The 21684-nt window shown below is 57.6% G+C and overlaps 1 protein-coding gene across 1 annotated transcript in view; it reads left to right on the top strand.

Moving 5' to 3' along the window:
• The window catches only part of OBSCN (obscurin, cytoskeletal calmodulin and titin-interacting RhoGEF), a 226880-nt gene that overhangs the window by 164410 nt on the left and 40786 nt on the right, over window positions 1–21684 (top strand). The window contains exons 48-67 of the mRNA XM_043910748.1: window positions 1889–2152; window positions 3300–3563; window positions 3883–4146; window positions 4543–4806; window positions 5130–5393; window positions 6171–6434; window positions 6756–7019; window positions 11294–11557; window positions 11882–12145; window positions 12683–12946; window positions 13281–13544; window positions 13837–14100; window positions 14420–14683; window positions 15331–15597; window positions 15748–16014; window positions 16256–16528; window positions 17112–17381; window positions 17693–17889; window positions 18073–18148; window positions 20393–20665. Of these exons, the coding sequence (XP_043766683.1) occupies window positions 1889–2152; window positions 3300–3563; window positions 3883–4146; window positions 4543–4806; window positions 5130–5393; window positions 6171–6434; window positions 6756–7019; window positions 11294–11557; window positions 11882–12145; window positions 12683–12946; window positions 13281–13544; window positions 13837–14100; window positions 14420–14683; window positions 15331–15597; window positions 15748–16014; window positions 16256–16528; window positions 17112–17381; window positions 17693–17889; window positions 18073–18148; window positions 20393–20665 (5055 nt within the window). The remainder of the gene's footprint in view (window positions 1–1888; window positions 2153–3299; window positions 3564–3882; window positions 4147–4542; window positions 4807–5129; window positions 5394–6170; window positions 6435–6755; window positions 7020–11293; window positions 11558–11881; window positions 12146–12682; window positions 12947–13280; window positions 13545–13836; window positions 14101–14419; window positions 14684–15330; window positions 15598–15747; window positions 16015–16255; window positions 16529–17111; window positions 17382–17692; window positions 17890–18072; window positions 18149–20392; window positions 20666–21684) is intronic.

The following is a 21684-nucleotide window of genomic DNA, read 5'->3' as shown; positions in this document are numbered from 1 at the left end:
TGTCTCTGCGTATCTCCTGCACTCTTGGAGCAGGAGTCTCCACAGTCTCCCTCCCTTCTCTGAGGCCCACCTCAGATAACAAGCCGAGAATAAGGTCCTCACTGTCCTCAGGGGCTCGTGTCTGAGAAAGAGGAGGCAGGCAGCCACATAGGAAAAGCACAGAATTGCAGTCCTCTCAAGGGAGCATGACAGGAGAGATGCTGGGAGGTGGATGAGAGCGCGGCCCTTGAGGGTAGGGTGTTGAGAGGGAAGTCTGTGAGAGAGCCATGAGGGGAGGGCCTGGGGTCCTCTGTCCAGTGTCTGGTGGTTATGGGAGGTGAGCGCGAGGTGTGGGGGAGGGGGAGACGTGCTGGAGTTTGGGTTGATGTGGAGGTGACACCTGGATGTGGAGGTGAGGTGGTGTTTGAAGTGAAAGTGAAATGAGAGTGAGAGTTGGCTGTGGAGGTGAGGCGGAGGTAAGACGGGAGGTGAGGTCTGGGTGTAGAGTGGAGTGGACAGTGCTTGACCACGGGAGGAGAGGAAGGAGGGACGGGCCGCCACACTGGGGAGCAGAGCCAGATCCAGGAAGGCAGGTGGGCACCCACGCTGGGCTCGGGGTCAGTGTCTGGCATCTGTGGTGGGTGAGCTGACTCCAGACGCTACCATAGAAGGTCTTCTGTCAAGGTGTGATGTGACCTCCCAGAGCAAAAGGTGCACAGAGGCCTCACATTCTGGGCCCTGTTGGGGTGAACTCATGAGACAAGGTGGAACAGTAAAGAAGAGGATTCCGAGGCTGGCCAGGGCCATTGTGAACACAGATACTCAGATCTCTGGGCAGAGATCAGGCCACGATGCCACCTTCATGAATGAACTTCATGAGTGGACCATAGCATCTCTAGCACAGAGACACTGGTACCCACACTGTTCAGACTCACCAGGAGACCACAAGGGGTGTGGACTTGGAGGCCTGTCACACAGTCAGGAGCAGCTTCCACTGCAGGGAGGAAGCACCACCAAGGGCCAAGGACCAGAGAACCCAATGGCGCTCGTGGTAAAGACCCCGCCTGCCAGTGCTGGAGACATCAGAGACTCAGGTTTGATTCCTGAGTTGGGAAGAAACCCTGGAGGAGGGCATGGCAACGCACTCCAGTATTCTTCCCTTGGAAACGCCATGGACAGAGCAGCCTAGCGGGCCACAGTCCATGGGGTCAGACACAGCTGAAGAGTCAGCCACAGCTGAAGCGACTGAGCAAGCCTGCAGAGCGCTCAAGTTAACCAGCAACAAGCAGTCCAAGAGAGCGGCTTCTCAGAATGTGCAGACCCCAGGGACTCCTACTCCAGGGCGACAGGGCAGGAGTGGGGTGGCTTCTGCTTCCCTTCTGGCCATGGTACTCCTTGTTCTGTCTGTGCTTTTCAGGCCCTGTCAGCCCTGGGCTCTGGCCCCAGCAGCAGTAGGAGCTGACAAGGGGGGTATGCTGGGGTAGACGTGGGATAGTTTAGGTAGCTCTATTTGTATCTCCGTTCCCAGCTATATCCCTCAAGATCATAAAGTCACTAAAGAATAAGGCCTGGAGGGGGCCATGGCCGTGGTGTGGTGTAAGCTGGGCCATGGAAGATGCTGGAGGACATCCGTTCCAATTTATCGTCACTTTCTGCGGGCACTGTGGCCATTTCCATGTTCTGTCCATGCCGTGAGGTCTTCCCTGAGGAGTCCATTTCCGTGCTGGTTTGTCTGTCTTCTGCACACACTCCGCCCCAGCAGAGCTACCTACCCATATGTCTGTGGGCCTAAGCTTTTATTCCTCATTTGCTCCAGCGTGTGACTGTCCCATTGTCAAATGTCCACATGCTGATCCCCTACATTTTCCAGAGACTCTGATGTTTCCTTTGTCACTCTGACCCTGCCCAGCCCTGCCCACCAAGTTCACAAAGGGCCTGAAGAAGGAGGAGGCCACAGAAGGGACCACGGGCACACTGCGCTGTGAGCTGAGCAAGGCGGCCCCCGTGGAGTGGAGGAAGGGGCCTGAGACGCTCAGAGCCGGGAACAGAGTGAGCCTGAAGCAGGAGGGAGCCGTGTGTGAGCTGGAGATCCGTGGCCTGACCGTGGAGGACACAGGGGAGTACTCCTGCGTGTGTGGGCAGGAGAAGACCTCAGCCACGCTCACCGTCAAGGGTAAAGGCCGTCAGAGGCCACAGGGACCTGCGGCTTCATGTTTGCGTGTGGTCTCTGTCACTGGCTCCACCGTAGGATTCTGTGGCTTTTTCTGTCTTTTCACCTGGGTCCCTGCAGATGTCTGTTGGCTCTGGGCTCCTCGTTCAGTAGATGTCAGTGTCCACTGCTGTGTGTCCTCTGTTCCCTCTGGGACGTTTGCCTCCGTTACCATCTGTGCATCTCTTTACTTGTTTGTACTGTGGTCTTTTGCCGTTTGTGGGGTTTTGTGTCCTGGAGAGAGTTACTCTGAGAGTCATGTTCTCAGTGACTTCGTAGCCCTCCTCAGCCCTGCCTGCCGAGCTTACAAAAGGTCTGAACCATGAAGAGGCCACGGACGGGACGATGGCCATACTGTGCTGTGAGCTGAACAGGGTGGTCCATGAGGACTGGAGGACTGGGCCGAAACCCTGGAGATGGAAATAAGACTGTGCCTGAGGCAGGATGGGGCAGCGTGTGAGCTGGGGATCATGGCTTGGCAATAATGGTTGCAGGGGAGTGTGGGGGCAGGAGAGGTCTTTGGCCAGGCTCGTTGTCAGGGGTGAGGACTGCATGTGACCACCTGCACTGGCGTTTGGTGGCTGCCCACCTGAAGCTCCAGCACTTTGGCCACCTGATGGAAAGAGCTGACTCATTGGAAAAGACCCTGATGCGGGAAAAGATGGAAGGCAGGAGGAGAGAGGGATGACAGAGGATGAGATGGTTGAATGGCATCACCCACTCAATGGGTATGAATTTGAGAAAACTCCAGGAGATGATGAAGGACAGGGAAGCCTGGCATGCTGCAGTCCACGGGGTTGCAAAGAGTTGGACACAGTTTAATCACTGAACAACAACGTAATCATCTCTTTGCCCTCAGTTCCCTTTTCTGCCTTGCTGACTCACTGTCCTGCTCCTTTTCCTCCCATGATTATTCTGTTCTCCCTGTCATGTTCCGTGTCTGTTCTGTAGCACGTGTGCAGGTGGGACCTTTTAAAGTCACAGTCACGGTGCATACTGGCACCTCCAGCAGGTGGTCCAAGTCCAGTTGGGTTTTGTGTCTTCTCTGTATCCTCTTGCTTCTGTGAGTTCAGGAAGCCATGATCGTTTGTGTCTTTCTGACCACCTCCAGCCCTGCCTGCCAAGTTCGTAAAGGGTCTGAGGAAGGAAGAGGCCCCGGAAGGGACCACAGCCAAGCTGCACTGTGAGCTGAGCAAGGCGGTCCCTGTGGAGTGGAAAAAGGGGTCTGAGATCCTCAGAGCCAGGGACAGAGTGAGCCTGAGGCAGGAGGGAGCCGTGTGTGAGCTGGAGATCCGTGACCTGACCGTGGAGGATGCTGGGGAGTACTCGTGCGTGTGCGGGCAGGAGAAAACCTCAGCCACGCTCACCGTTAGGGGTAAAGACCACGCGTGACCACATGGACTGGCGTTTGGTGTCTGCCCGTCCTCTCTGCTCCCAGTTCCCCATCCTGCCCTGCTCTCCCTCTGTCCTGCTCCCTTTCCTCCCATAGTTACCTCGTCTCCCTGCCGTGTTCCCGTCTGTTCTGCGGCACATGTGCAGGTTGGACCTTTTAAAGTCAGTCACGGTGTGTGTCCACCGCCAGCAGGTGGGCCCCGTCCAGCTGGGGTTTGTGTCTTCTCTGCACTGTCCACATCCTGCTGCTTCTGTGCGTTCAGAGAGTGTGATCGTGTTTGTGTCTGTCTGCCCATCTCCAGCCCTGCCTGCCAAGTTCACAAAGGGTCTGAGGAAGGAGGAGGCTGTGGAAGGGGCCACAGCCAAGCTGCACTGTGAGCTGAGCAAGGCGGCCCCCGTGGAGTGGAGGAAGGGGCCCAAGACCCTCAGAGCCGGGGACAGAGTGAGCCTGAGGCAGGAGGGAGCCGTGTGTGAGCTGGAGATCTGTGACCTGATCGTGGAGGATGCTGGAGAATACTCATGTGTGTGTGGGCAGGAGAAGACCTCAGCCACGCTCACCGTCAGGGGTAAAGACCGTGTGTGGCCAAGCAGAGCTGTGCTTTGTTGTCCAGTTACTGACTTCACGGCGTCCTTCTGTATTCAGTTCATGCTCCCTCCCCGTGTCAATGCCGCCTGTTTCCAGAAGACTGTGGAATCTCTTTCACCTTCCTGTGCTGATGTGTGAACCAGAAGAAGCCGGCATTTAACCCACTTCCCACCATTTGTGTCACCACTGACACTGTTCTGTTGTTGTGTCCGAGTCTGAGTCCTTTCCTCCATCCGTGGTCCAGCGTGTGCTCCTGGGACACCCAGCCTGTGGCCTGTGTCCAGCTGGGTCTTGTGTCTTCTGTGTACCGCCTACTTCCTGCTTCACCTGTGTGTACAGGCCGCCTGAGAGTCTCTGTCTGTCTGCCCATCTCCAGCCTTGCCTGCCAAGTTCATAAAGGGTCTGAGGAAGGAAGAGGCCACAGAAGGGGCCACAGCCAAGCTGCACTGTGAGCTGAGCAAGGCGGGCCCTGTGGAGTGGAGGAAGGGGCCCGAGACCCTCAGAACTGGAGACAGACTGCGGGTGAAGCAGGAGGGAGCCGTGTGTGAGCTGGAGATCCGTGAGCTGACCGTGGAGGATGCTGGGGAGTACTCGTGCGTGTGCGGGCAGGAGAAAACCTCAGCCACGCTCACCGTTAGGGGTAAAGACCACGCGTGACCACATGGACTGGCGTTTGGTGGCTGCCGGTCATCGCTCCGCTCCCAGTTCCCTCTCCTGCCCTGCTCTCCCTCTGTCCTGCTCCCTTTCCTCCCATAGTTACCTCGTCTCCCTGCCATGTTCCTGTCTGTTCTGCAGCACGTGTGCAGGTTGGACCTTTTAAAGTCACAGTCATGGTGTGTGTCCAGCCCCAGCAGGTGGGCCCCGTCCAGCTGGGGTTTGTGTCTTCTCTGCACTGTCCACATCCTGCTGCTTCTGTGTATTCAGAGAGCATTATAGTGTTTGTGTCTGTCTGCCCGTCTCCAGCCCTGCCTGCCAAGTTCACAAAGGGTCTGAGGAAGGAGGAGGCCATGGAAGGGGCCACAGCCAAGCTGCACTGTGAGCTGAGCAAGGCGGCCCCCGTGGAGTGGAGGAAGGGGCCCGAGACCCTCAGAACTGGAGACAGACTGCGAGTGAAGCAGGAGGGAGCCGTGTGTGAGCTGGAGTTCCGTGACCTGACCGTGGAGGATGCTGGGGAGTACTTGTGCATGTGCGGGCAGGAGAAAACCTCAGCCACACTCACCGTCAGGGGTAAAGACCACGTGTGGCCAAGCAGAGCTGTGCTTTGGTGTCCAGTTACCGACTTATGGCATCTTGCACTTGTCCCACCTTCCCTCCGCGTCTCAGCATCGCCGTTTTCCCACGTGCAGTGCTGAGTCGCTTCAGTTGTGTCTCTTTAGGGACCCTATGGACCTTAGCCCAACAGGCTCCTCTGTCTGTGCGATCCTCCAGGCAAGAATACTGGAGTGGGTTGCCATGTCCTCCTCCAGGGGGTCTTCCCGACCCAGGGATCGAACCTGTGTCTCCTGCGTCTCCTGCATGGCAGGCTTATTCTTTACCACTGGGCCACTAGGGTAGCCCCCTTCTTCCCGTAACTTTGTGGGTTTCCTTCCTCCTTCCTGGGCTGTTGTGTAAACTGCAGGGAACCAGCCTCTGAGCTGCTTCCCACCCCTCGTGTCACTGAACGTTCTGTCCTGCATCCTGTTGGGGTCTGCATCTTTCACTCCATCCTGTCCCATCCTGTCCCCCAGTGAGCTCTGGAGAATCAGATGTTCTCTACACCTTCTAACCTTTCCTGCCCTGCTCACCAGATTCACAGATGTGAGGCCTGAGGGGTCTGTGGAAGGGGTCATGGGCACGCTGAGCGGACTGGGCCGAGGGGGCCACGGTCCAGTGTGTGCACCTGGGACACCCAGCCTGTGGCCTGTGTCCAATTGGGTCTTGTGTCTTGTCTGTGATGTCCAGGACCTATCTAATCAGTGGGTTCAGAGAGCATTATAGTGTTTGTGTCTTTCTGCCCATCTCCAGCCCTGCCTGCCAAGTTCACAAAGGGTCTGAGAAAGGAGGAGGCCATGGAAGGGGCCACAGTCAAGCTGCACTGTGAGCTGAGCAAGGCGGCCCCCGTGGAGTGGAGGAAGGGGCCCGAGACCCTCAGAACTGGAGACAGACTGTGGGTGAAGCAGGAGGGAGCCGTGTGTGAGCTGGAGATCCGTGAGCTGACCGTGGAGGATGCTGGGGAGTACTTGTGCATGTGCGGGCAGGAGAAGACCTCAGCCACACTCACCGTCAGGGGTAAAGACCACGCGTGACCACATGGACTGGCGTTTGGTGTCTGCCCGTCCTCTCTGCTCCCAGTTCCCCATCCTGCCCTGCTCTCCCTCTGTCCTGCTCCCTTTCCTCCCATAGTTACCTCGTCTCCCTGCCGTGTTCCCGTCTGTTCTGCAGCACATGTGCAGGTTGGACCTTTTAAAGTCACAGTCACGGTGTGTGTCCACCCCCAGCAGGTGGGCCCCGTCCAGCTGGGGTTTGTGTCTTCTCTGCACTGTCCACATCCTGCTGCTTCTGTGCGTTCAGAGAGTGTGATCATGTTTGTGTCTGTCTGCCCATCTCCAGCCCTGCCTGCCAAGTTCACAAAGGGTCTGAGGAAGGAGGAGACCATGGAAGGGGCCACAGCCAAGCTGCACTGTGAGCTGAGCAAGGCGGCCCCCGTGGAGTGGAGGAAGGGTCCTGAGACCCTCAGAGCCGGGGACAGAGTGAGCCTGAGGCAGGAGGGAGCCATGTATGAGCTGGAGATCCGTGACCTAACCATGGAGGATGCTGGGGAGTACTCGTGCGTGTGCGGGCAGGAGAAAACCTCAGCCACGCTCACCGTCAGGGGTAAAGACCGTGTGTGGCCAAGCAGAGCTGTGCTTTGTTGTCCAGTTACTGACTTCACGGCGTCCTTCTGTATTCAGTCCATGCTCCCTCCCTGTGTCAATGCCGCCTGTTTCCAGAAGACTGTGGAATCTCTTTCACCTTCCTGTGCTGATGTGTGAACCAAAAGAAGCCGGCATTTAACCTACTTCCCACCATTTGTGTCGCCACTGACACTCCTCTGTTGTCGTGTCCGAGTCTGAGTCCTTTCCTCCACCCTGTCACTTCCTTCCCAACAGTTCTCCAGAGAATCTCATGGTGTTCATGTTACTGGTGCGCCCAGCCCTGCCTGTCAGCTGAATGCCACGTCTGAGGCCCGAGGCATCCCCTGAAGGGGCGCTGAGGGAAACCCCACCCACGGCGTGTTCTTGGCCCACCCCGAGCATGGCCCATGTCCACTTGGGTTTCGTGTTTCCTTGGTTCTTTTTACCTCGTGTCTTCTCTGCGTGTTCACCTACTGTGATTGCGTGTTTGTCTTTCTGCCCAGTCCTGCCCACCAGTTTCACAAAGCACCTGAGGAACAAAAAGGCCTCAGAAGGGGCCACAACCACCCTGCACTGTGAGCTGAGCAAGGCGGCCCTGTGGAGTGGAGGAAGGGGCCTGAGCTCCTCACATACAGAGCGTAGTGAGCCTGGGGCAGGACGGGGCCGCGTGTGAGCTGGAGCTCTGTGGCCTGGTCGTGGTGGACCCTGTGGGGTGTGTGGGCAGGAGAGCACCTCGGCCACACTGGTGTCACGGGTAAAGACTGCACGTGGCCACGCTCGTGACTTCCCTCTGCCATTCGGAACGTGTTCTCCCAGCGCACTGTTGGCTCAGGGTTACAATCCTTTTCACAAAAACACTGGCCAACCCTATGTAGGCCCTGTGGGTGCAGACCCCAGGGGTGCGTGGTGCAAGGACACCCTCAGGGAGGCACCAGGAAGCAGGCATTATGGTTTAGACAGCGGCCCTCAGCCACGCTGAGGCTGAGGGGGTGTGTGGGCTCCGGACCCCAGGTGTGCGGTGGGGTCGTTCATGCTGGTGACAGAGCTGCGCCGCAGGACTGAGGTGTGGTGTTTGGCAGTTCAGGGAGCAGGTGGCGGACAGGCCAAGCCCTCCTGTGTTGTGCTAATCAGACAGCATTTGATTGACCTTGGAGATTGTGTGCAACCTCTAAAGAGCTGTGTCTCAGAAAACTTGGGCTGTGTAGCAAATATCACATACAGGTGACTTACAACACACATTTATTGTTTCATAGTCCGGGAGGTTGGAAGTCCAAGATCAAGGTGTCCGCAGGAGATTTCTCTCCTTGGCTGGTAGCTGGCCGTGTTCTTTGTCCTCACCTGGTTATCCTTTTGTGTGTCCTGTGTTCTAATCTCTTCTTATAGGAACACTTATAAGTCAATTTGAATTAGTCACCCTCCCGGTAACTCCATTCTACCCTAATTACCTCTACAAAAACCTTATTTCCAAATAAATTCACATACTTAGTTCCTGAGGGTTAAGACTTCAGTATATAAATTTGAGGGGAGACATGATTCAGTCCATAAAGATTTGGACCATAAAGAAAGCTGAGGACCGAAGAATTAATACTTTTGAGCTGTAGTTTTGGAGAAGACTCTTGAGAGTCCCCTTGGACTGCAAGGATATTAAACCAGTCAATCCTAAAGGAAATCAGTCCTGAATGTCCATTGGAAGGACTGATACTGAAGCTGAAGCTCCAATACTTTGGCCACCTGATGCGAAGAGCTGACTCATTGGAAAAGACCCTGATGCTGGGAAAGTTCAAGGGCAGGAGAAGGGGACCGCAGAGGATGAGATGGTTGGATGGCATCAGTGACTTGATGAACATGAGTTTGAGCAAGCTCCAAGAGTTGGTGATGGACAGGGAAGCCTGCTACAGTTCATGGGGTCACAAAGAATTGGACATGATTGAGCGACTGAGAAGAAAAATGATTCAGTCCATGACACTCAGTTTCTCCCCCCCAAAATGCATGTTCTGACATGCAGAGTACATTTACCCCAAACCCAAAAATTTTAACCAATTTTAGTGTCAGGCTAAATCCAAAGTCTAATCTAAATCTCATCTAAATCAAGTGTGTGTGAGATTGGAGATATGATTCATCCTGAGGCAGAATTCCTCTGCAGTTATAAACCTGAAACATCAGACAAGTTATGTGCTTCCAAAATACTTCAGTGGAACAGGCATGGGGTAGATATCCCCATTGTAAAAGAAAGAAATAGGAAAGAAGAAAGAGGCCACTGGTTCCACAGAAATCTGGCACCTAGTAAGGACAAATGCTGTGAGATTTTCAAGATTAGAGAATGACCCTCTGGCTCAATGCCCTGACTTCTGGGCCCTGCACAGAGGTGGCCCTCTGGGACCATGGCTGCAGTGGCAGCCTTGCCTTTGGGGTTATTCCCAACTTTGTAGGATAGAACATGTCCCAGCTGCATAGCTGTATTGACCCACCCGGTAGACATCCCGTCTTCCATCCTGTCCCTTCTGAGTCTGATTGTCATGGCTGGCAGTGTTTCTGCTGATACAAAGTTCTCAGAAGCCTTGTTGGTCTCCTTTATAATTCACAGCAGAACAAGATTTCAGACAAGAGAGTCTTCCACACAGCCTCCTGGGTGATTCCATTTCTGTTCCTGGCTTTTCTAAGATGGCTGATTGGATCTGAGACTCACACTTAAAATCTCTTTACCAAACGATTTCCAGCCACACACGGTATTCTCTCTAGAACAGGAGTTCTCTCTCTCTCTCTCTCTCTTTTTAATTTCAATGGGCTGAAAAATTTCTGAAGTATCAGTGTTTGGTTTCTCTTTGTTTAAATACTTCCTTCTTCACTATAACTCTTTTCTCTTACATTTTACCATAAGCAACAAGGAGCAGTCTGCACCTTCAATGCTTGGCTTAGGAATTACCTCAGCTAAAAATACCCAAGTTCACTTGTAAGTTCTACCTTCCATAAAACTCTGGGACACACAATTCAGCCAAATTCTTCACTGCTTTATGAAAGGATTGCCTTCCAGTTTCCAATAATGCAATTCCATATGAGGCCTCACCAGGAGCACCTTTAGAATCCATATTTCTGCTGTAAATATCTTCAAGCAATCTAGATTTATCTAACATGCACCTCAGAACCTTCCAGTTTTCACCCATCACCCAGTTCCAAAGAGAATGCCATAATTTTAGGTATTTGTTACAGTAGCAGCCCATTCCTGGTACCAAAATCTAAATGGCTTAACAGTATAATAGTGGCTTAGACATCAGAAGATGGTTTCCTCTAGCCCTAGAAACTAAGTCTGAGGCTGGGAGGTGGGCAGGGCTGGTTTCTCTCGAGACCTCTCTCCTAGGCCTGTAGATGGCCGTCATTTTTCCATTCCCTCACATGGCCATCCCTCTCTCTGTGTCATAATATCCTCTTTTTATAAGGAGACCAGTCATGTTGGGTTCGGTTCCACCCCACTGGGCTCATTCACCTCAGTTACCTCTTCAAATACATCTCCATTCTGTGTCCTGAGGTTAGGGCTCCAACGTACAAATTTTGAGGGATGTGATTCAGGCCACAGCAGGGTGTAACCAGGATGAGCCATGATCAGCTGTAACTTGTGAAGTTCACACTCTGCCTAGAATTGGGATGGAAGAGAGGACTGCAGGTTGGAGGGCTAGGGGGCAGGGTTAGAAGGCCAAGGCTAGAATCCACTGGGGTCTGAGAGATCTGAGTCAGGAGAGTGGGGGTCCAGTGGGGTCAGGAAAGGAATGTGTCAGGTGAATGAGGTGGGAGCTGGTGAAGGCAGGGAAGGCCTGCAGTGTGCCCAGACATGGGCAACACGTGATTGATGTCTTAACCTGGGATGGGAAGCACAAATGAGGGGTGTCAGTGGGGCGGCTGGAAGGTGCCTCCTGGTCGTTCTTCCAGGAGAGTTGTCCATTGCATTGTTGCATGTGTAAGTTGTGAGCTGGAAGAGCATGGTTTGGACTCTGGGTGTAGGTGAGGTAGGCCGTTAGACAGTATGAAAAGATACAAGTAGGACAGATGAGCTCTGAGAAAAAAAGAGGCCTGGATGGAGCCAATCTCTTGCAGCCTGCAACTTACTGAGCAACATGCAGAGGATTGCACTGTCACACAGGCTCTGGTCTGCATCACTGCATGTCTTCCACCCATCCTGCATCTATCCCATCCTGAATGTTCAGGTCAGACCCCCACTCCTTTATGGGGTTTGATGGCTTCTGTCCATCTAACTCTCTGCAGCCATGCCTGCTCGGTTCATCAAAGAACTGAAGACCAAGGAGGCCGCAGAAGGGGCCACAGCCACACTGCGCTGTGAGCTGAGCAAGGTGGCCCCTGTGGAGTGGAGGAAGGGGCCGGAGACCGTCAGAGCCAGAGACAGAGTGATCCTGAGGCAGGAGGGAGCCGTGTGTGAGCTGGAGATCCGTGACCTGACCGTGGAGGATGCTGGAAAGTACTCATGCGTGTGCGGGCAGGAGACGACCTCAGCCACGCTCACCGTCAGGGGTAAAGACCACGTGTGACCACATGGGCTGGTGTTTGGTGGCTGCCCTTCATCTCTCTGCTCCCAGTTCCCTTTTCTGCCCTGCTCTCTCACTGTCCTGTTCCTTTTGTTTCTGTAATCACTTTTGTCCCCGTCATATTTCCTGCTTGTCCTGCAGCACATGTGCAGATCAGAACTTTTAAAGTCACAGTCAGAGTGTATGCTGGGCATGACCAGCAGGTGGGCCCCATCCAGCTGAGTTCTGTGTCTGCAGAGTGCTGTCCAAGGCCTGTTTCTTCTGTGTGTACAGAAAGTGAGAGTCTCTCTGTCTTTCCAACCATCTCCAGCCCTGCCTGCCAAGTTTGCAAAAGGTTTGGGAAAGGAAGAGGCCATGGAAGGGGCCACAGCCAAGTTGCGCTGTGAGCTGAGCAAGGTGGCCCCCGTGGAGTGGAGGAAGGGGCCCGAGACCCTCAGAGCCGGGGACAGAGTGAGCCTGAGGCAGGAGGGAGCCGTGTGTGAGCTGGAGATCCGTGAGCTGACCGTGGAGGATGCTGGAGAATATTCATGTGTGTGTGGGCAGGAGAAGACCTCAGCCACGCTCACCATCAGGGGTAAAGACCACGTGTGGCCAGGAGGAGCTGTGTTTTGATTCTAGTTACTGACTCATGGCATCTTGCACTCATCACGCCTCATCTCAGCCTTACCCTCTTCCCGTAACTCCCCAGAATTCCTTCCTCCTTCCTGGGCTGTTGTGTGAACCGCAGGGAACCAGCCTCTGAGCTGCTTCCCACCCCTCGTGTCACTGAACGTTCTGTCCTGCATCTTGTTGGGGTCTGTGTGTTTCACTCCATCCTGTCCCGTCCTGTCCCCCAGGGAGCTCTGGAGAATTGGGTGTTCTCCACACCTTCTAACCTCTCCTGCCCTGCCCACCGGATTCACAGATGTGAGGCCTGAGGGGTCTGTGGATGGGGTCACGGGCACGCTGAGTGGACTGGGCCGAGGGGGCTGTGGTCCAGCGTGTGCGCCTGGGACACCCAGCCTGTGGCCTGTGTCCAGCTGGGTCTTGTGTCTTCTGTGTACCGCCTACTTCCTGCTTCACCTGTGTGTACAGGCCGCCTGAGAGTCTCTGTCTTTCTGCCCATCTCCAGCCCTGCCTGCCAAGTTCACAAAGGGTCTGAGGAAGGAGGAGGCCATGGAAGGGGCCACAGCCAAGCTGCACTGTGAGCTGAGCAAGGCGGCCCCCGTGGAGTGGAGGAAGGGGCCCGAGACCCTCAGAACTGGAGACAGACTGCGGGTGAAGCAGGAGGGAGCCGTGTGTGAGCTGGAGATCCGTGAGCTGACCGTGGAGGATGCTGGGGAGTACTCGTGCGTGTGCAGGCAGGAGAAAACCTCAGCCACTCTCACTGTCAGGGGTAAAGACCGTGTGTGGCCGTAAGGACTGGTGTTTGGTGGCTGCCCATCATCGCTCTGCTCCCAGTTCCCTTTCCTGCCCTGCTAGTTCACTAGCCTGCTCCTTTTCCTTCCTTAATTATTTTCTTTGTCTCGGTCATGATCTCATGTGTGTTCTGTGGCATGTGTGTGGGTTGCGCATTTTAAAATCACAGTCACAGTCACATTATGTTCTGGCACACCCAGCAGGTAGTCCACGTCCAGTTGGGTTTTGGGTCTTCTGTGTACTTCCCATAGCCTGTTTTCTTCTGTGTGTTCAGAGATCCTGATTGTGTTTGTCTTTCTGCCCATCTCCAGCCCTGCCTACCAGGTTCATAAAAGCTCTGAAGAAGGAAGAGGCCATGGAAGGGGCCACAGCCAAGCTGCGCTGTGAGCTGAGCAAGGCGGCCCCCGTGGAGTGGAGGAAGGGGCCCGAGACCCTCAGAGCTGGGGACAGAGTGAGCCTGAGGCAGGAGGGGGCCGTGTGTGAGCTGGAGATCCGTGAGCTGACCGTGGAGGATGCTGGGGAGTACTCGTGCGTGTGCGGGCAGGAGACGACCTCAGCCACGCTCACCGTCAGGGGTAAAGACCGTGTGTGGCCACGTGGACTGGCGTTTGGTGGCTGCTGTCGGCCCTCTGCTCTCTGTTCTCCTTTCTGCCCCGTTCCTTCTCCTCTCCTAGCCGTTCTGTTCTCCCTGCCGTGTTCCCCACTGTTCTGTGGTGCGTGTACAGGCTGGACCTGGTAAAGTCAGCGTGTGTGCTGGCAGCCCCCGCACACCTGTGTCCAGCTGGGTCGTGTGTCTCCTGTGTACCCCCCACGTCCTGCCGCACCTGTGTGTACAGGGCGCCTGAGCGTCTGTCTGCCCATCTCCAGCCCTGCCTGCCAAGTTCACGAAGGGTCTGAGGAAGGAGGAGGCCATGGAAGGGGCCACAGCCAAGCTGCGCTGTGAGCTGAGCAAGGCAGCCCCCGTGGAGTGGAGGAAGGGGTCCGAGACCCTCAGAGCTGGAAAGAGACTGCGGGTGAAGCAGGAGGGAGCCGTGTGTGAGCTGGAGATCCGTGACCTGACCGTGGAGGATGCTGGGGAGTACTCATGTGTGTGCGGGCAGGAGAAGACCTCAGCCATGCTTGCCGTCAGGGGTAAAGACCACGTGTGGCCAGGAGGAGCTGTGCTTTCGTGTCCAGTTACTGACTTGGTGTCATCTGCCTGCACTCACCCCCCCTTCCCTCCTCGTCTCAGCGTCACCCTCTTCCCGTAACTCCCCAGAACTCCTTCTGCCTTCCCGGGCTGTTGTGTGAACCACGAGAAACCAGCCTCCCAGCTGCTTTCCAGCTCTTGTATCACTGCAGGTTCTGTCCTGTGTTCTGTGGGCATCTGTGTCTTTTCCTCTGTCTTGTCACGTCCTGCTTTCAAAATTCCCCCGAGACTCTGATGCTTGCATTTTCTTACCGTGTTCAGCTTTACCAGCTGAGTTCATAGGGAGGCTGAGAAGCAAGGAGGCCACAGAAGGGGCCACAGTCACCCTGCACTGTGAGCTGAGCAAGGCGGCCCCCGTGGAGTGGAGGAAGGGGACTGAGACCCTCCGAGCCGGGGACAGAGTGAGCCTGAGGCAGGACGGAGCCGAGTGTGAGCTGGAGATCCGTGAGCTGGTTTTGACGGATGCTGGGGAGTACTCGTGTGTGTGCGGGCAGGAGAGGACCTCGGCCTCGCTGACAGTCACGGGTAAGGATGGGCTTGCGGGCTCGCTTGGGAGCCTCGCGTGGGCACTCGTCTCCTCTGTGTCTTGTGCAGCTTCTGTCTGTCGCCCGTGTGCTTTCTGCCAAAGTCTCTGTTCAATGTCCTCATGTCTGGGTTCTGCTCTCCACTCAGATGACCTCCCCTGGCTTACCCTCGTGTGTGGATGGAATTCTCACCTTATCCCTCTTCCCTCCCTGTCCTAATGCAGCCCACATTTCCCCCATGCTCCACAGCCTCTAGGCAGGATCTGGGGGTCATGGCCCTGCCCTGGTAGTGTACAGAGATTCCCCCTTTCCCGCCTCAATGGCCGGGAGGGACACAGGCCTGTCTGTGGGCTTCCTGGGTGGAGGTCAGCGTGAGAATCACCTACGTCAGATCCAAAATTCCTTTCACGGCCCCCACTGCAGTCCCTGCCTTCCCTTCGAGTAGACCCTGGCCCGTGACCCCACTCCCACCCCGATCCTCCAGAGGAGCCTGAGGAAGTGGGTCCTGTGGGCGGGTGAGGCAGGCCTGGCCAAGGCCCTCAGTGGGTCTGACTGGATTTGGGGTGCCAGCCGCCTGTCTGGGTGACTGGGCCCCAGTCTTGGGGCTGCCCTTCCCTCTCCCCTCCACCCCTGATCCCCGCTCTGCAGCCCCACAGGTGGTGTTCCGGAAGCCGCTGCAGAGCCTGCAGGCTGAGGAGGGTGCCTCGGCCAGCCTGCAGTGTGAGCTCTCCGAGCCCGGGGCCGCCGTCGTCTGGAGCAAGGGTGGCCTGGAGGTGCAGGCTGATGAGCGCCGGGAGCTGCGGCAGCAGGGCCGCGTGGCGGAGCTGGTGCTGAGGGGCTTGCGCCGGGAGGACACGGGCGAGTACACCTGCAGCTGCGGCTCCCAGGCCACCAGCGCCACCCTGTCCGTCACAGGTGGGCACCCAGGCCGGCCCCACCCGGGGGAGGTGACCCGGCTCCTATGGGGTGGGCAGACCCGGGGTGGCGCTCCCCCTGCCCGCTGCCATCCCGTGGCCCCCTGCCCCCATAGCTGCTCCCGCCCTCACGTGCTGCCTCCCCCTGTAGCTGCGCCCGTGAGGTTCCTGCGAGAGCTGCAGGCCCAGGAGGTAGACGAGGGCGCGACGGCACGCCTGCGCTGCGAGCTGAGCCGGGCGGGCAGCAGCGTGGAGTGGCGCAAGGGCTCCCTGCAGCTCTTCCCATGTGCCAAGTACCAGATGGTGCTGGAGGGCACAGCCGCTGAGCTGCTGCTGCACGGCGCCGAGCCGGAGGATGCTGGCCTCTACACCTGTGACACAGGCCACGCGCAGAGCACCGCCTACCTCTCTGTGCGGGGTGAGCCTCCCGCTGGGCCCTGCCCTCCCCCAGCCCCAGGCTCCCCTGAAACCGGCCCCTTGATCCGCAGCTCTGAGCACCCCTCCCTGCCCCCCCCAGCCCCTGGACCCCTTTGAAACCAGCAGGCCCCTTGATCAGCAGCTCTGAACGCCCCTCCCTGCCCCCCCCATCCCCTGGGCCCCCCTGAAACCGGCAGGCCCCTTGATCAGCAGCTCTGAGCGCCCCTGCCTGCTCCCCCCAGCCCCCAGGCCCGTGTTTAAGACGGAGCTGCAGAGTGCGGAGCAGGAGGCGGGCGGCGTGGCCCGGCTGTGCTGCCAGCTGAGTGATGCGGAGGCTGGGGCCCCTGTGCTGTGGCTCAAGGAGGGGGTGGAGCTGCATGTGAGCCCCAAGTATGAGATGCGGCGCCAGGGGGCCACGTGTGAGCTGCTGATCCATGGGCTTGAGGCCAAGGACGTGGGCGAGTACAGCTGCGTGGCGGGCAGCCAGAAAACCTTGGCCTTCCTCAAAGTCAAAGGTGAGCGCCCCCTGCCGCACCCGCTGCCCTCACAGCTGCCTCGCGGGCCCCCCGGCTGCCTCGCCAGGTGCAGTTCCGGGGTGGCGCTCAGACCTTTGGGGGTACAGGCTCTCTGTGCTCACGTCTGCACCACCCTGTATTGGTGTCCCTAGAGAGGAGATTGTAGCCCCCGATCACTGCCCGGCCTCCCACCCCCACCCTGCCGCCTGCAGGTGGGGCAGCAGGCCTGGGCTGCTCTCTCTGAGCTCCTGTCTGTCCTGAAGGTCTTGCTTCCCTGATGTCCCAGCCGGGGCAGGGCTGGCCGCAGGCACGAGCAGCCCACCACCCCACAATCGCCTGCTTCCTCCCAGCAGAGGTGCCCCCAGCCCAGCCCCTGTCCCCAGGAGCTCAGCCCCACGAGAGGGAGCTGTGTTTGTGAGCGCAGTGGGTGCTGAATCCCCACAGGGCAGGCAGGGGCTGTGGCAGGACACGAGTGTGAGAGTGCCTGGGAGGGTTCCTGGGGAGGAGCTGGGGTGGGGGGCATGGGAGCTTGGCTTGGGTGCTCTGACCTGGCTGGTGAAGGCCCCCTTGGCCCACACTCCAGAGCCCGAGGTGACCATCGTGCGGGGCCTGGCTGACACCGAGGTGCAGGCTGATGGAGAAGCAGAGTTCAGCTGCGAGGTGTCACGGGCTGGCGTGGATGTGGAGTGGCGCCTCCAGGGCCTGCCGCTGCAGAGCAACGAGGTGACCGAGGTCGCGGTCCAGGGTGGCCGCACCCACACACTGCGGCTGAAGAGCGTGACCCCGGAGGACGCTGGCACTGTCTCCTTCCACGCGGGCGGCCACACGTCCTCTGCCCAACTCACCGTCCGAGGTAGCAGGAGCCGGGCGTCCCTGCACTTGCGGGCCAGAACCCCGCCTTGGTGAAGGCCTTGTCGGGGGACAGTGATAGATGGCTCGGTTTCCTGCCTTTGAGGGTGGGGAACTGGCGCTGAATGACTGATTCTGGGGTGACCCTAGGTGTGCAGTAGAGCGGTCCCCAGTGTGCCTGTCTTCAGGAATTGGGGCTGGGATGCTGGGGGCAGACGCAGGGGACTGGGAGGTGGTCCTGATGGTGCGGGGAGGGGCATCTCTGGCACGGAGATGGCTGATGCCATGCCTCTTCCCCGTCCCCACCCCGTGCAGTTCCTGAGGTGACCATCCTGGAGCCCCTGCAGGACGCTGAGCTCAGCGAGGGCCAGGACGCTCACTTCCGGTGCCGCCTGTCGAGGGCTTTGGGCCAGGAGGCCCACTGGGCCCTGGGAGGGGTGCCCCTGCAGGCCAACGAGATGAACGACATCACGGTGGAGCACGGCACACTCCACTCGCTCACCCTGCACAAGGTGCTGTTCCCCAGACCGCCTGTGCCCTGGAGTGCGTCCAGGGGCCTTCCCACCTGCTCCCCGCAAGGGTGGGAGAGGGGGACGTTTCCAGCTCCAGTGGAACTGGGCTGCGGACTTGCAAAGTAAGTTGCAAGTGGTTGAAATGGCACTGCCAGCCTGACACCTGCCTCTCTGTTCCATCAGGTGACCCTTGAGGATGCTGGAACCATCAGTTTCCAAGTGGGCTCGTGTCGCTCGGAGGCCCAGCTGAAGGTCACAGGTGGGCAGCCCCCTCTCACAGCTAGCCTCCCCACTTGTGGGTGTCCACATGTCCCTTCTCGAGGAACTGTTGGCAGGTGCTGAGGCCAGGGATCTGAGCCTGCCAGCAGTGATCCTGCTGTGGGTTGGCAATTTTGCACCCTTGACCGCTGAAGCCCCTGGAAGTGGGCTAGTGAAGATAGCTTGAGAAGTTCCGGTGTGTGAGGGAGTCCTTACGTAGGATCAGGGCTGTGTGTAGGGGGAAGGTGGGGAGGCTGGCTGCTGGGGACTTGGGCCCTGAGGTCGAGGCAGGGCCTTCTGGGCTTCTTCTCTCCATATAGCTACTCCTGTGATTTAGGTTCATGTGCTTTTATTTATACACACCTGCATGCCTGACACACTCTCAGATGTTGGTACAGTAGCACACCTGTGACACATGAATGGTTTGAAAGATGGTGAAACCATGACATGAAACCAGAAATAGTTTCATGAAACCAGACATGAAAATAAGATTTAAGGACCTTCAACTTGTTATACTTTGTCCCCAGAATTGGTCATCTCTGTATGCCTCATCCTCATCTGCTGTCCCACTCCTGGTTTTTGTATTGGTCCCATCCATCTGCCATCCCTTGACCATCAGCCCATCCACCATTTATCCATTCATCTATCTGTGCATGCATCCATGCATCCATCCATCCCTCCCTCTATTCTATCTGTCCATCCATTTATCCCGCACCCATCTGTTCAACTACCCATCCATTCATCCACCATCCATTCTCTGTCCATCTATCCAGCCACCATCTATTATCTATCATGCATGCGTTTATCCACCCGCCATCATCTATTCATCATTATCCATCCATCCATGCACCATCTACCCATGCATTCAGGATCTACCCATCTATCCACCATCCATCCACCGTCAGTCATCGGTCCATCCCTCTAACCATCATTCTACTACCATCCTTCCTTATGGGCCTGTCCACCCATCCATATGTCTACCATCTACCCATTCATCCACCTGTCCATCCACTATCCATTCCTCCATCCATCATCCACCCATTATCTGTCCATCATATATTTATTATCTACCTTGAGAGGGGCCAGATGCAGCTCTGCCCTCAGGGAGTCCCCAGTCTGCTGGGGGGTGGGGCAGGAAGACAGTGTGCCCTGAGTCCCAGGTGTCCCCACCTTGAGTCTTCACATGCCGGCTCTGTAGCCTGTAGGGCTGGGAAAGGCTCTCGAGTGCAGCGTCCTCAAGCTGGACGCCGGGAGAGGGCCGTGTCCTGGGTGCCCTGAGCAGAGCTGGGTGGGAAGGACCTCGTGTGTCATCAGCGTGGGCCTCTGTGAGTGGCAGCATGCAGTGGGGTTGGATCTTGCAGACCTCACTAAGAGTTGCACCTTGGCCCTTCTCAATCAGGTCCCCATTTGTGGTAAGCTGGCTCACATACAGACACGAGCTGCGGCTTCAGACAGAGCTGTGAGCCTAGGGTGGCGAGGATGGGCCAACTCGGGAACCGTGCTGGAGGTGGAATAGGGAGCTGGTGGACAGGCTGGGGGTACGGTTAGATGTGCACTCCTGTGAGAATATGGAGTGACTGGTGTGGGCCTGAGACAGGCGTGTCGATGTGCGTGTCAGGGAGGGACGTGGAGGGCTCTGGGGGAGGGCCTGGCTGGGGTGGGTGTGCCAGCACAGAGCAGGGTCTGGGCAGCCCCCTGGATTCACCCGACTGTGCAGCAGGTCAGGAAGGTTGCCATTCTGCATTAGGGCCCCAGAACCTAAGGGCCAGGGTGCCTTAGGGGACATCTGGACACATGGCCCTCTGGGGATGGGAGATGCATCTGCTTCCAAAGCCCCAGGAAGTGGGCTCACTTCGTAGCAGCCCCTGTCCCTCTCAGAGAGGTGGGCCCCATGACTTGACCTTTCTGTCCTGCCCCAAACCCCTTAAGGATCGCATCCAAGGGACTTGAGGCTCGTCAGTTCTGTCTTACTGAACAGGGTGTAGATGCAGGGCATTGGTCTCATTTGATGAAGTCAAACATACGGTGAAGGGTGCCGTGGGGTGCAGGGGTGCAGGCTCACTGTGGGTGGTCTCCTTGTCTCCTTCTGTGGGCAGGGGGTGCCAGCTGGCCAGAGTCGCTGTCTAGACCCCATCCCCAGGCTGCCTGCAGCATGGTGGACCCAGGTCAGCCCCCAGTGGTAGACCCCGGTGTGGTCCCGCAGACCCAGGGCAGCCCATCTCCCTCCTTTTGCCCTCTCGCACAGAGGCAGCGCCGTGCCTGGTACGTGGCTTACAGAATGTGGACGTCTTTGCGGGGGAGGTGGCCACGTTCTCCTGCGAGGTGTCCCGTGTGGGTGGGCCGGAGGCCCACTGGTGGCTGGATGGGACCCTGCTGCAGGACGGCCCCCAGAGTGCCATCTCCGTGCGTGATGGGACTGTCCACTCCCTCACGCTCTCAGGCCTGGGGGTGGCTGACTCAGGCACCGTCACCTACCGAGCAGGGCCCCTGGTCTCCAGGGCCAAGTTGTTGGTCAAAGGTACCAGCCGATGGAAGCTGCCCTGGGCTGGAGCTTCTGCTGTGCTGCCCCTGCACGCTTCCCGCGGGCTTCCTGGGTGGGGGTTTGGGGCCCGACCCCCAGGATGCAGGCCGGGCACCTTTCCACGTGTGCCAAGGGTGGGCGCTGGGGGCAGGCAGCAGTCCTAGCTGGTGGATGAGAAAGAAGGTCGGACTCAGCAGTCATGCTGGAGGCCAACCCCGTTCCCACCTGCTCACAGGGCCCTGGGCGTGACTGCCCACCCGGCCACCACTCCCTGGCTGCCCCTTTCTCAGGCATACATCCAGAGAGCAGCCTGGAGGTGAAGGCAGCCTTCCCAGCCCCGGGCTTGGCCTGCACTGTCCTTGCTTATAGCTGCTTCTGCTGCCGCGGGTTTGGTCAGGGTCTTTCTTGGGCCCTTCTGGGAAAGCGCTAGCCATTTGAGAGGGTAGCGGACTTCTAGGGAACTCCCTCAGCCCGCTCTCAGTAGAGGTATTGGGAATTCTTGGCACAACAGCCCCAGTGTGGTTTCAACCATGCTGGCCAGCTTGTCAACTGGCCTCCTCTATACTCTTGCGTAGTAAATGTGGGCACTTGTGCAGATCCCAGGGGCAGCCCATTTGTTGAATGGGATGTCAGCAAATGGAGGTGGGGTGGGATCCCCTGTGGGGTGGGTGACAAGGCCGCTGGAGAAGGGGTGAGTTGGACTGGGGATGCCCCGTGCCCAGCAGACCTTTGGACCCTGAACAGGCCCGAGGGCTTTCAGATGTGGGTTTTGTGTCCTGCTGGGGCGACATGTGTCCCGGCCTAGAGAAAGTGCGGGCTCAGAGGGACCAGCGGTAGGAGGGACCCAGCAGATAGAGACTGTTGTGAGCGGGGGTGTGGGGGCAAGGCTGGCCCCACGCAGAGGGCCCTGGGTCACTGTGCTGGGTCCCCCTTCGGCCGCAGCCCTGCTTCTGCTTGCCTCTGAGTCGCTGACGCTGACTGCAGAGGGGGGAGGGTGGCAGTCAGCGGCTCCGGCT

This window comes from Cervus elaphus, chromosome 9 (assembly GCF_910594005.1).
Source record: "Cervus elaphus chromosome 9, mCerEla1.1, whole genome shotgun sequence".
Taxonomy (NCBI): Eukaryota; Metazoa; Chordata; class Mammalia; order Artiodactyla; family Cervidae; genus Cervus; species Cervus elaphus.
Note: the sequence above shows the minus strand (reverse complement) of the source record. Positions and strands in the feature narration are given on the sequence as shown.